The sequence below is a fragment of the Balaenoptera physalus genome (assembly GCF_965194825.1).
Source record: "Balaenoptera physalus genome assembly, chromosome: 7".
In the NCBI taxonomy this organism is placed as follows: Eukaryota; Metazoa; Chordata; class Mammalia; order Artiodactyla; family Balaenopteridae; genus Balaenoptera; species Balaenoptera physalus.
The window spans coordinates 21,857,826-21,872,709 of NC_138886.1; the positions used below are offsets into that span (position 1 = coordinate 21,857,826).

Sequence of the window (14,884 nt, forward strand, 5' to 3'; positions counted from 1 at the left end):
TCCTCCCATCTGCATCCTTGGCCTACATGTGCTTTTCAAAGTTTCTAGGTCTTCTGAACCAATGTATTTTTCAATGGTTTGGTGATATGAGTACAGTGGGCTCCGTATATGGGTTCTGCATCCACGGATACAGAGGGCCGACTGTACTATGCCATTTTATATAAGGGATTTGAGCATCTGCGGATTTTGGTACCCACAGGGCCTGGGGAGGTGGGGGTGGGGGTGTCCTGGAAGCCATCCCCCCTCGGATACTGAGGGATGACTGTATATTCTTTTTTTTTTTTTAATTAATTTTTTTTTTTTTTTTTTTTTGGCTGTGTTGGGTCTTCGTTTCTGTGCAAGGGCTTTCTCTAGTTAAGGCGAGCGGGGGCCACTCTTCATCGCGGTGCGCGGGCCTCTCACTGTCGTGGCCTCTCTTGTTGCGGAGCACAGGCTCCAGACACGCAGGCTCAGTAATTGTGGCTCACGGGCCCAGTTGCTCCGCGACATGTGGGATCTTCCCAGACCAGGGCTCGAACCCGTGTCCCCTACATTAGCAGGCAGATTCTCAACCACTGTGCCACCAGGGAAGCCCAACTGTATATTCTTGATCTTTATTGAGAGGAGGGCTGAATCACCTATGGTAAATCCATTCCCAGATTCCTGTCTTCCTAAGTCTTTTTATTCATCCCTCTTTATTATATCCAGGAATTTCTGACTTCTTGGCTTTATTTGGTGTTGTCCATCTTTGAGTCAGTTTGAAGTCTGCCAACTGAGAAAAACAATTAGACTCACTCCGGCTGCTGGAGATACCATTTTCATCCAACATCTCTGGAAAGAATATCAGATCAAAAAATGTAGCCTAATCTTTGTTTATGTCTCTCTTTCCTTGGCCAAGCCCTTAATCTCGCATACATTCTCCAGGGTTTTGCTGATAAATTAGGAAAGACTTAAAGTCTTTTTATTTCTTAGCCTTATTCCGGGTTCTGGGTCCCTGGGGACAGGCTAGGCTATAATTCTCATTGTAAGTCTGGAGACAATCAAAGATGGTAAAAGGATGGGGCATGGAGAGAACTGGCTCCCTTTTGCAAGGTAAATCCCTATAGCAAGATCCCTGTGGGCTCCCAGACAGGAGAGGAGGAGGAGGAGGAGGAGGAGAAGGGGGAGGAGAAGGGGGAGAGCAAGGGGGAGATAGTTGGGGGAAGGAAGAGCTGGACCTGCAGCCAAGAGAGGCTCGGTGGGGATTTGGGATACTCTGAGTCACATGAATTCCCCCAGGTCAATTCTTGGCACCTACTTCTTTCTAGTCAGTGCCATAACTTTTGCCCTAGACCTGATGAAGCTCTGAATTTAACGAAGGTTTGAATTTAATATGATGTAGAATCAAACTTTGAATATTAGGAAGCAGCAGGGAATGCCAAGCTGGTCATCATATTCAAGAGTGAGTAGGAGACTGGATGGGGAGATACAGCCAGTAGCACTGAGAGCCAGTCATACGCAGAACCAATTGGAGAATGATGTCCGGGAGAGCTCAGGTAAAGGTGGGAAGTCAGATGAAATGGCTGTGATCCTGACATGGACTTGTCTTGGGTGTCAGCCTCCTGGGACCTTTAGAGCGGGGGGTCAAACCCTCATAAAGGCAGACTTAGGGTTGGTATGAAACAAAGATGAATTCTCATTGCAGAAACTAGGCAGCTTACAAGTGGTACATTCCCATGTGACCTGTACAAAAGGAAAAAAACAAAAGTTTCCATCCACACTTAGGTCACAGGGATGGATAGGATTTCTGTAAATAAACAGAATTCCTCACTGGGATTAGAGCAACAACTTTCCTGCTGGCTTCTCTACCTTCAAGCTCATTCATCTCCACACAGCAGCCAGGGATATCTTTCTTTCTTTCCTTCTTTCTTTTTGATGTGGACCATTTTAAAAGTCTTTATTGAATTTGTTAAAACATTGCTTCTGTTCTACGTTTTGGCTTTTTGGCCGCAAGTCATGTGGAATCCTAGCTCCCCAGCCACGGATCAAACCCACACCTCCTGGGGTGGAGAAGGAGAAGTCTTAACCACTGGACTGCCAGGGAAGTCCCAGGGATATCTTTCTAACACACAAAACCTTTAATGGCTCCACTCTGCCTTCAGGATAAAGCCCAAACTCTTTAACTAGGCTCTCAAGGCTCAGCAGGCTGCATCCTTGCCGACCTCTCCATCCTCATCTCATTGTCCCCACCTCCATCCTTACCCCTATTCTCAACCCTACAGCTTTTCCCTGAAAGCTGACACTGAACTTCTTACAGGACTCTGGAGCAGATGGGGAGAAATGGTCTTTAAAAATGCACAGCCTTCTAATGAGGGTGGATGCTGTCAACGGAAAGACCATAATCACAAATTTTCTGCTAGGCCTTTTCATTACTAAAGGAGAAATTGCTCTTTTTGTGCAGCTGAGCATCTTGATGGATTTTTGGATGTGCACAGGTGAGCCTGGAGCAAAGTCTGAAATCTGTAGTTAATTTGGCCTGTGTGAAGAGTGAGATGAATGTGGGTAGGGAGAAAAAAAAGACGAGGAGCTGAGAAGGTAAAGAAAGGAGACAGCTAGGTTAGAGAGAGAGAGGGGGGGAGAGAGAGATACTACTGCTAGTAAGAAATCCTCAGTGAAAGAACAAAGGACTTTTGGGGCTTCCCTCGTGGCTCAGCAGTTAAGAATCCGCCTGCCAATGCAGGGAACACAGGGTTGAGCCCTGGTCTGGGAAGATCCCACATGCTGCGGAGCAACTAAGCCCGTGCACCACAACTACTGAGCCTGCGCTCTAGAGCCGGCGAGCCACAACTACCGAGCCCACGTGCCACAACTACTGAAGCCCACGCACTTAGAGCCCGTGCTCTGCAACAAGAGAAGCCACAGCAATGAGAAGCCTGCACACTGCAAGGAAGAGCAGCCCCAACTCGCTGTAACTAGAGAAAGCCCGCGTGCAGCAAGGAAGACCCAACGCAGCCAAAAATAAATAAATAAGAAAAGAACAAAGGACTTTTCGTGTCTAAGGAGCAAGTTCAAGTTGTTTTTTGTGCACTGCACCCCTTCCTTCAAGATTCGTAAACCTATATAAAACTTTGAACCATTTTTACTTCTCCATTTTCTTCTTTCACATCCCTACTCCTAGGTTTTGAGAGAAAAGAATTCTAGCTAAAGCTATTGAAATTTCCCCTAGAGTCGGTCTTATGTTATTCAAAAATTCTTATTATTCCATGTCACACTAGCACTATCCATTTAGATTATGACGAATACAAGGTACATTAATCACCACCGCTTTCCTGTATTTTATGTCATCTTCCATGCAGAGGTTTTTGTTTGGGGTTATTTTCTTGAGAACTTTCTTGACAAATTTCCTCAGAGTACAGGGGTGTAGATTTTCCAAGGCACTATGTGTTAAAAAATGCCTTCTTTTTGCTCTCATATAATGATTTGACTGGATATAAGATTTTCAGATCATAATCCATTTTTCCCCCAAATAGCCTATGGATATCATACCTTTGTCTCTCAAGAGCCTCCAGTATTGCTGATAATCCAATTATGGCCTCCCTCTTTTTTTTGTCAATAACTTGTTCTTTCTGGCTGATGAGGGTTAAATTAATCCTTGAAGCTGAGAACATTCACCGGGATACTTCTTTGTGTGAGTGTGTCTTTTCATTAAACCCACCTGGGACCAGGGGAGTCCTTTAAATGTAAATAATCAAGTCTTTCTTTGGTTTTCTTCTATCTTCTTTCTCCTTCTGGAACTCCTATTATTAGACTACTTAGTCTCTGCCTAATTGGTCCTCTATGTGTTGTATTTGTGCATTTTTCTTAGCAGTTAGTATGCTTTGTTTTCTTTTGCTTCGGGTTATTGGGACAAGCCCCTACACCCACCCCAAATACCAATTTAGTTTTCAGAAACTATCATTCTCTTTCATTTCTGCGTTGAATTTCTCAATTTAGAAATCATGCTCCTTAGTTGCATAATTTCATTTTTTATGCTCTAATTCTATCTTCTTAAAAGTTCTCATTATGGTTTTTCCCTCATTATGTTTTAATTGAATTTCGCTTCTGTGTCTCCCATGAATTCTGCCTCTGTTGCCCACGTCTTCTGGCCATTCAGTTTGGGCTCTTCCCTAAAAATGACATGTTCCCTTTGTTTGTAGTCCGTTTGCCTGATCATTTGGCAACTCGGCTGCTGGAATCCCTCAAGCAGAGTGGACCGATTGCCGCTGTAACATGGGCCAGCAGTGTTGGGACAGGAAGCCAGGACTTTTCAGCTTAGGATTTAGGTTGTGGGGAGAGGTCATTGTTCTCAGATGTAAGAAAGCTAAGCCTCCCTTCTAGCGCTCCCGGCATCAGTGGAATCACCTCCGTTTCCCCCAGAGACGGTCACAGCAAGGAAGAGGAGGTAAGGCAGCCAGAACTGGATCCTCGCCCCTAGATGTCAAACAATAAGCTCTTAGCCGTGTCTGGACTCATCATTTGATGCCTGACTTGTCCTAGATGGGAGGGACTGAGATGAGGAGTGACTGCACAGGTTGTCATTTTCCCAGAATTCCCTAAGGATGGGCAAGGGCAGCACTTCTGGCCCAGATCAGTGGGACTCTGAAGGCCAGAGACTGCTTCCTACATTCCCTTGGCAGCTCTGGTTCCACCTCATTAGATACAGCAATGGTACTCCTCCACCACATTTTTCTCCCTGGGCTGGTCCATGAAAACAAAGTAAAAATTTTAAGTTCCAGTTACGCTGGTGATAAGTTCAAAATCGCAGTTTCTCAGAATCAGGGACATAGAGAATAGACTGGTGGTTGCCAAGGGGGAGGGTGTGGGAGAGGGATGGATTGGGAGTTTGGGATTAGCAGATGCAAACTGGTACATATAGAATGGATAAACAACAAGGTCCTACTGTATAGCACAGTATATTCAATATCCTTTGATTAAACCATAATGGAAAAGAATATGAAAAAAATGTGTATATATGTATAACTGAGTCACTTTGCTCTACAGCAGTAATTAACACAGCATTGTAAATCAACTATACTTCAATTTTTAAAAAAGACAAAAAATACTGCAGTTTCTAAGGAAAAGATGTTTGAATGGAAAACTTTGTTAATTTTTCAACTAGTTTTCCTTTGTTTCTATCTCTTTCATTACCAGACCTCTTGTTTGCCAATCAACATCTGCTGTTTCGAATGGCCCGCCTTGCAGACTCCTGGGTGTCGTGGCAACCTCTGGGGACTACACCCCTACTGGACCACAGTCTGGTTCCCGATCACAATTCCAACGTGTGAAGGGGGAGGTTTCTTCCCACATTGCCCAGCAACGCTTGGGACACCAGCTAGGTGTCCAAAAATTCAACTCAATTCTGATACTATCTACCTGGAGATAGCGTCAGATCCCACAGGTTAAGGACTCAGTCCTATAATACTGCCCAGCCCCCTCTTCAGGCACCAATTGCAAGTCCAGGTTGTCACCTGTGCTTCTGACCTACTGGCTATAGATGGGAGGCTCTCACGACCCCCTCCTTGGGTTCAATTAATTTGCTAGAGCAGCTCATAGAACTCAGAGAAACATTTTACTTACTTGATTACTAGCTTATTAGAAAAGGATGTAACTCAGGAACAGGCAGATGGAAGAGACGTATAGGGCAAGGTATGGGGAAGGGAGGTGGAGTTTCCATGCCCTCTCCAGGCCTGCCATTCTCTCCAGATCTCCATGTGTTCATCAACCAGGAAGGTCTTCGAACTCTGTCCTTTCGGGTTTTTATAGAGGCATCAATACAAAGACACGATTGATTACATCATTGTCTATTGGTAACTGATTCAACCTCCAGCCCCTCTCCCAACCCCGGATGTCGGGGTGGGAGGGGTGGATCTAAAAGTGCCAACATTCTAATCACAGGGTTGGTTCTCCTGGCAACCAGTCCTCATCTTAGACATGGTCCAAAAGTCACCTCATTCACATAACAAAAGACACCTTCATGGCTCTCATCCCTTAGGGAATGCTAAGGGTTTTAGGAGCTTTGTGCCAGGAATGGGGATGAAGACCAAATATATGTTTCTTATCATAAACCACAATATCACAGCCACTTCACCTAGAGATCGACGAAATGAGATCCTAAGAGCAGAGTGTCAACTTTCCTCTGCCCAAGGCCACCACCCTCCTCTGCTCCACTGTCCTTGACTTCCATAAAGTGCATTCCCCAATGATGGACCTCCACTGAAATGTTCCTCAAAGTGTACTGGGAGGTGCCCGCATCAGAATCTCAGGAGAGCTTATACAGGCTGAGAGTTCTCGACTTCATCTCAGGGGAGTAGGGCCCTGTGGTTGGCATTTTACATAATTCTTATTCATACTACAGTCTGGGAACCATGGAAGCTATAAAGCCTTGTGGAAGAAAATTCCCTTTCAGATGGCCAGTTTTAGCCCCCCACACTCACTGCTCTGAGTGCCCCAAGTCAGAGAACACCTGGGAAACCGCCTTTGCATTATACAAAACCAGTTGTCCATTAAAAGAATGATAGCTGGGAACATTCCAGCTGGGTAAAATTCCTTGAGTGTTGCCCACGTCATGGGTGCAACTCATTCCACAGAGCATGTGCAATGCCCTGCCGTAAACGCCAGGTTCTCTCAGCCTTGGGATTTCGTGGACTATTCTCGCAGGAATGCAGGCCTGTGTCCTGAAGCCTTGTAACTGCCTGCCATGCCTTGCGGCTCAGTCCATTGGTGCTAACATTCTGGACAGTATTATATGGGCTACACTAGCACTATTCATAATAATTCAAATTAATCAGATTGATTTTCTCCTTGAATGCTAGAATATTCACTCTGAACCATCAAGGGCTGAGGGTCAGTCGTCCTAGAAAAGCTCATGCAACCCTCTCCATTAGATTGTGAACAATTCTCTTCCTCAAGCCTTGAAGGAAAGACGAGCTACTTTGTGGACTGGGTAGCGAAACTTTCGTTTTTACTTAGCTACCACAGCCTAACACTGGAGATCCTTATGATACTAACACTAAGCTTTTATTGAGAATGTGCCTTTGCATATGTATTATCTCCTTTAATTCTCAGATCAACCTGAAAAGGCGGTAACGCTGGTGTCCACTGAGGCACAGAGAGGTACAGGGAGCAAGTGGTGATACCGACAAGTGAATGCAAGCGGTCTGGCTCCACAGTCTGCATTCCTAACTGTTGCGTGATTAGCTATAGGCATAAGATTCGTGATCAAGGCATACTTATCCTTATTTGTTCATTAATTCCTTCAATATAATGGACTTCGTGTCAGGTCGTAACCTGGGTGCTTGGGACACAAAGTCGGATATTACTGACCCTCCCTGCTGTGACATTCCCAATCGAATGATGAAGACAAACAACTGAAAGGTCAATTAAAATAATGAGCGTTAAGTGAGGGGTGAGGTTACGGAGGCACAGACCCAGGGTGGAGGGGGGGCGGTACCTAACCCACAGTTAGATAAGTCATGGAGGAGTTGGCTTCTGAGTCGCAAGGTCAGGCTGTGGGGTTAGTTAGAGGAACTGGGGGACCCGGATGAGGAAGCAGAGCAGAACAAAGGCCCAGAGCAGGAAAAGGCAGATGTCAGGGAAGCTACAGGAAGTTTACTACCAGGAGAGTTTATATGAATGGGCTTGGCAAGTGACAAGGGACAAGACTGGAGGGATTGGCAGGGACCTAACTTAAATGGCCTCTGCATGAGAAAAGCTTGAGCTTTATCCTGAAGGTCACACCAAGCCATTCAAGCTTTTTAAGAGGAAGAGTAACTAGGTTGGTCAGCTTTTCTTCATATTAAAAGGATACTGGTGTCACAGGAGGGATGGCCTTGCCTGCCACTCAGCTCTCAGATCACAGAGGCCCAAGTTCAATTGGCACAGGGGCCGCAAACCTCCTGGACAACAGCATATTTGGCCAGAAAGAGTTTGTAAAGAATTATGAAAATGCTATGTGCATCTCTATGGTGTAACTGACTAAAACTGACTTTTAAAAAAATGTAGAAAGTATGAACTGATTATTACCAATGAAATAAACTGAAAATGTTATTGAAGTGCCAGGCCCCTAAAGTTTTAAGGATAAATTCTTTCAAGCTTTCAAGGAACAGATAATTCCTAGCTAAATAATTCTTTTTTTCTAGAGCATAGATTAAAAAAGAAAAATAAAAAGGCCAATTGACTTTGTAGTTAGCATAACCTCACTCTACAGCCTAGAAAATATTTCATAAAATAGTAGCAAATAAAGTTCAGAAATGTATTGGAAAAACAGTACCCAAAAGCTTTAAGTAAGCTTTATTTCAGAAATGTAAATATATGTAGACTCTGAAAAAAATGTTACTTCAGAACTGAAAAGGGTATTGTGCTAAAAGAGGGAGGGAAATAACATTTGGGAAAACTGATCTTTGATCTGGATGCCTGCGTGGGCCATTTAGTTGCACAAATGTTAATCAATTATTTCCATGCCTACCCCATCTTGCCTTGGGGAAATATCCTAAAGGCAAAGATTTTAGCAGTGTGTTCTGGTTGGCAATGTAAATTGTTTCATATGGTTAAAAAGAAAAGAGGTGTGTAATAAGCAATAGGAAAGCCTTAAGACTCTCAGGTAAATAAGATTAAGAAATGGAAGAAATTTCAGTGGCTAAAAATCATACATAAAGAATACTCAATCATAACCAGTCACTTAAAAATCTATAATTTAGACGATGAGGTACAATATTTTCACCTGTCAAATGTAAAAAGATTTAGAAAATGGCAATCCCGAGTTCTAGCAAGGATGCCAAGTAACGAGCGGTTACCCACACCCTCTCTTGAAACATTTCGGCAATACGTGTCAGCACACTGGAAGGAGATAATACATTAACAGTGACTTCTATTTTTTCTTTATTTAAAAAATTGAGATATAATTCCCATACCGTAAGATTTGCCTTTTAAAATGTACAATTCAGAGGTGCTTTTTTGTTTGTTTGTTTTGTTGTTGTGCAACAATCACCACTATCTAATTGCAAAACAGTTCCATCATTCCAAAGAGAAACCCTGACTCTGTTAGGAGTCACTCCTCTTTCCTCCCATCCTCCAGCCTCTGGCAGCTACTAATCTACTTCCTGTCTCCATGGATTTGCCTACTCTGGACATTTCATACAAATGGAATCATACAGTATGTAGCCTTTTGTATCTGACTTCTTTTACTTAGCATAATGTTTCCAAGGTTGTGTTGTGGCATGTATCAATATTTCACTGTTGCAGTTTCCAAATATCTGTGCCCATAGCTTTCATTTCTTCCTCACATGCTCCTTAAATCCCAATAATCTGATTTCTGCTCCTTCCACTCTACTGAACAGCCATGTTTTTTGGTTTTTGGTTTTTTTTGGCTGTGCCACGCAGCTTGCAGGACCTTAGTTCCCCAACCAGGGATTGAACCCGGGCCCTCAGTAGTGAAATCATGGAGTCCTAACCACCGTATCGCCAGGGAATTCCCAGAGCAGCCATTCTTAAAACTTTTTTTTGGCACAATGGTTACTCTCAGGGTCAAGAGCGATTTCTGGCTCTATCTGAACATCCCACCCTTTTCTTTTTCCCTGAAGAGAGTATAATGCAAAACAAGACAGACCGTCCATAAGGAAGCTATGTTCTCACATGCTGACACTTCACCTATCATTATGCGACGATTCACAATGGCCCGAAATCCAACAACATTGGTGCCCCTGCAGGAAGTACTTCTGCTCCTGAACTCACCAGCCATCATTCCTTTTCGTCCATGACCCCACTGACCATTTCCTTCTTGAAACCTCTCTAAGGCACCCGTGGCACTCCTTTCACTACTTCGTCTTTGAAAGGGAAAAGGAGCTAACCATCACTTTATACACATTAGCTCCCCATTTCCACATGGTTAATAAACATAGGCTCAGAAAGATTAAGTAAACTGCCCCAAATCCCATAGCTACCAAAAGGCTGTCAGACTCCACATTGGCAGCCTCTTTCCCTGGATGCTTTTCTCCCATTGTATGTCTAAATAGGTCCCCAAGATTCTCATCCATTGACACTCTATCTTTGGTTGTCACATTCATTGTCGTCAACTATCACGTCTATGGAAAGGACTCCCAAGTCTCCACTTCCAAGCCTACTCTTTTCCGTGCTCCAGAGCAGCCTGTCAACGGTCTGCAGAATTCTCTAGCATCCTGCCTATGTTCCTTCCACTGGCCTGATGTTGGTCAGCCATGAGGGAAGATGACAGAGGTTCCAGGGCTGATGACAAGGGTAAGAAAACAGTGAAAACAAGGTGGCAATGGGAGGTGTGGAGGCAGCAGCGGGGGCAGAACAGATACTTCCAGTCCTGGCATAAATAAGTGATATCCTTAAATTGTTTAATTACAAGTCCATGCTGTTAGCACGAATGTCTTAATGATGAATCGACTAAACAGCAAAGCACATGAAACTACCCCCAGTCTCTGCCAATCTCTCCCAGGACAGGGCAGGGGTCGTGTAAAGTGTTTAGCACATTTTGGTTCTTAGGCAAGTAGCTGCTTAAGAAACTGTTAGTTATACATTTTTACTTGTTTTTAGAAAATGTGGAGATAGTGATTCTAAGCTATCTTGCAGATATTAGTATTTTTAAGGCAAATTACTCAAACGCATTCCTTGCAGCTCTGCAGGGATAACTGCTCACCATTTTGCAATGTTTGTTTCCTTTCCAACAAAAAGAAGTTGGTGTAGTCATAAACTATAACTTGAAATGAATAAATAATCCAAACACTATATCCTAGTAAACATGAGAAGGAAATGTCTGAACTATTTTCATAAACATGAACAGTCTTGTGGTATGTACTAATCTTATCTATCAAATAATATATGTAAAGCATTTACCCTAAACTAGCTTTATAATTATTCTTGTTTGGCAGGTTTGAATCTGGTTCTCTAGAACAATTTAAGAGTTGGAATATAGACGGTTATTGAAATTATGGATTTTTTTAAAAAATTTAAGGTTTATATACTGAGTTTTAAAGCTGTTGTAGGCAAAATTTTAAACAACAGGATCTAGTGGAGTGACCGACGATGTTGGGACCTGAAAGATGCAGGGGCTACTCCCAGCTCAGCCGACAACTGTCCTCCTACCCTCTGTGACCACAGCTTTCACAGTGGGTGTCTCAGTTTTTTACTCTAAAATAAGGGCAAGGGCTTTTCAAAGTTTGCCTAGCTATAAAACTCTAAGACTTACACCAACTTTTTGTTGATCGTTTCTTCAACGTTAGGGTTAGAAGTATACTTTACAAACCAGGAGGAATGAGCTTGTTTACTGGGTCAGGGTGCTAGGAGTGGGGCCCCTGGCAGGCCACAGCCAAACCCCTTCTAGAGTCTTTCTCCCCTGGGACTGGCTCTCCAGTTCAGAGCATTCTTCTCTCACGGGCTGGTGGTAAAACAGGCCTGGGGGTGCCTCTAAGCTTGGGAGGAGAGCCTGACCCCGGACAGTGTGTGGGATGACACGTAGTCTGTTTCTCTTTTAGATGTCCAGCAGCAAAGCCGTTCCTTTCTTTTCCTTGGATCTGCCTTTCCTCGCCATTGGGGTGGTAAGATCGCAAAGGCTGAGTTCAGGTTGTAAGCGCGGGCGAGAGGGGACTAAAGGACCACTGAGTCTTTTCTAAATGTTATAATGGGCCAGGGCTTCTCAAATCTGCTTGCACAGAACAAAGAGCAGTGCTCAGGCTCCACCCAGAATAATTAAACCAGACTCTGCAGGCACGGCCCAGGCATCTGTATTTTTTTTTAAAGTTCTACTGGTGATTCTAACATGCAACCAATACAGAAAAGCCTGACTTTAAGTCATACATCTCACCTGTAGCACAGGTAGAGGGAAGATTTCAAAATTAACACTACAGAATTCTTCAAATAATTCTGCTGTGAATGGTGGAACATGTTAGATTATTTATAAAAATATAAAATAAAAGACAAGAAACAAAAACACATGATTGCTAATGTTTTGATTGTATTCAAATTTTTATTTTTTGAACAAAAAACTTAAGACAATGATTTTAAATAATAAACATGGTATATTCTAGACACTTGGTGTTCTTTTTTTAGACGGTTTATTAAATTTGGACTCCTACAGTTCTGCTGTGATGCTTTCTTCATCATTATAATAACATTTGATATTATTTCTTGCCATTTTATCATCGCTCTAAACTTGCTAAACAAAGAATCACTCTGTCTGCTTAAGTGAAGCTTCACTGGAAGGAAATACTCCACTACCACATTAAAAACACACATATACAGAAGAGTCATTTTTTATATTTACAAACACAAGAAGTCTGTCCAGCCATTTGGGATTTGTTGTTACACTGCCCATACCGAGATCAGCAAAAAGCTAAGGAATAAGCAAGATTTCACTTCAGCAGTGCAAAGGATGGCATCAACCAAACTTCGTTAAACAAACAAACAAATTACAAACACGGTCAGCAAAATTCAGCTTGCCTGATACTGACTTAAAAAAATAAACAGAGTGGGTCACAACTAGACTGGTTTTCGCTATGCAACTTTCCTCAGGGAACAATACTACCCCCGTTTCACGTAGAAAGGAATATGCATCAAAGCCTTTGTTCATGAAGAAAATGCCCTTCAAACAAATTCATCATAAGGCAAAAAAACAAAACAAAACAAAAAAATGAAAAAACTGTATGAAGCAGTTTGGCCCAGAGAAAGCTTGTATATACCGTATATACTCAGTATACACACATTTACAGATTTACTGCAATTTAAACCATGTATATACTCATTAGACAATTAAATGAAATTGGCTCAGTGAAAAAGTGTTTTTTATAAATATGCAGTTATTGCTAATATGTGACACATTATGCTTTGACATGGAAATTGCAGTAACTTAAGAGTTTGAAGCTGCCATATTGCCAGTGTCAGCCCTGCAGCAGGCATTCATATGGACAACATGCCATCCAATCCTGAAGAAAGAGCAAAACGTCCACTACAAAAAAAAAAAAAAAAAATGAAAGGCTTATGCACTGTCCCTTACATTTCTGCCTATTCTTTTTTTTCTTTTAAACAAAAACAAGTCCAGCTCACCACAAGTTAAGCACAACCTGACAAGCAAGTTTAGCGGCATGATGGGGAGAGAAGAGTGAAATACAGCATGCATTTACAACCAGAACTTCTCTAGTCTATTTTGTCATACAAACTGGAATACAAAAATCCAATTTAAATAAGACTAGTAAACAGTAATAGTAAATTAAAAAACAAAACAAAACACACAAACACACAGTAGACTTAGTTGGATACTGATTAATTTTAAGAGTAAAACTCATCCTGTCCCCTCTTAATACTCTACTGCAATTTATTTATTGATGGCTAGAATATTTATTTACTTAAAAAAGATATTAAATACCTGTATCATGAAATTACATTCTTTTTAACAATAAGACAGACCGTGTAAGAAAATAGCTCATGTGTGAAATGTGTCTGAAATGCATTTTTCCTCACAACTATCAAAACATCCATTCACACTAAAACAAACCCCCCCACCCCACCCCCTGCAAAAAGTTAAGGAAAGATGGGATGGGTCAAGTGAGGAGCAGGGAAGGAAAGACTTACCAGCACAGTGATTAACAATGGTTCAAGACAGAACCAACACGAGTTGGTCAAAAAGATGCCTTCAAGACATGGCTACAATTAAAAACCAAACTCAACCACTTTTGGTTCGTTGCGGTGAGACCGAAAAAATATTTCTCACAGATTCATATAAATACTAGACTCCAGCTCTTTTGTTATTATTATTTTTAAAGTTTTTCCATTTGTTTTTGCAAGGCCTAGCTACCATATTACAGTTTATATTTCCTCTGCAACGACTACAAGAGGTAGGCATAAAGCATGAAAAAGTTTCTCAGTTAGTACCTCACTGCAGGCAGTTCACTGCATTAATACCTTTCACTTTAGACATGAAAAGGGATTGCACCTTCTGCTCTTTTCGAGTCCCCCAAACAAAGCTGTTGCCATCCCATACATATTCTAAATGAGTGTACTCACCAATAAGAAACTTTCTCTACTGAAGGATACTGTCATAGTGTTTGTTGCAGAACATTCATATATATATAGATAGATTTATTTATGTATTTTTAAAAAGTAAACAAACAAACAACAACAAAAACCGAACCCAGGTTCCTAGAACCAATTCTCTTGATTCTCTACTTCCACAAAATAAAGTATAACCATTTGGCCAAGACTACAGATGTGGTTTTTTTTTTTTCTTTCCTTTTCACAGATGCAAGTGCCATGCAAAATAAATTAGAGAACAGATACCAAAACATACATATGATAAAACTACGGAAGGTAGATTTTTTTAAAAGCATTTATATAAACATAATTTATAATCCTCTTTTTTTCCTTATGTACAGTCACAAAGCTGTGGTTAGACATCTAGGATTTCCTCGGCTGTGCCTCCACAGCGTAGTCTGTAGCGACCAGTTCTCCAGCTTATCGTTGGGTCCCATAATGCCGACAAAAAAATGTATATTGTCATGGATTCACGGATGAACCAAGCTACTGCATAATCAAGTTTTGAAAAACACAGTGTGCCACCCTAGGAATTAAAAAAATAAATTATGTACTGTCAGACTAAAGACACAGTTTAAAAAATGAGATTCTTCAATTTCACTCTTTTAAATACACTATACAAAGTCAAGTCTGCTTCTTAAGATAATTCAACTGTCATGCTATATTGGTTAAGGAAATGTTAATTAGGAAGAAAAGCAGCATTAAAATAACTGCTATCCTAACATATTCTTAGTTTGAAGACTTGTTGATTTGCTTAACATCATTCTTTTTTTTTTTTTTTTTTTGGAGCCTTAATAAAAGTGATTGTATAACCAGCTGAAAGTTGAAAATCAAGTTCCAT

At 41.7% G+C, this 14,884-nt stretch overlaps 1 protein-coding gene across 3 annotated transcripts in view; it reads right to left on the bottom strand.

Annotated features, from left to right (window-relative positions):
- Positions 1-268: 268 nt before the first annotated feature.
- The window catches only part of UGCG (UDP-glucose ceramide glucosyltransferase), a 50,582-nt gene continuing 35,966 nt past the window's right edge, over positions 269-14,884 (bottom strand). For all 3 annotated transcript variants that reach the window (XM_082469219.1, XM_082469220.1, XM_082469218.1), the window contains one exon: positions 269-14,569. In XM_082469219.1, the coding sequence (XP_082325345.1) occupies positions 14,399-14,569 (171 nt within the window). In that variant the 3' untranslated portion in view covers positions 269-14,398. The remainder of the gene's footprint in view (positions 14,570-14,884) is intronic.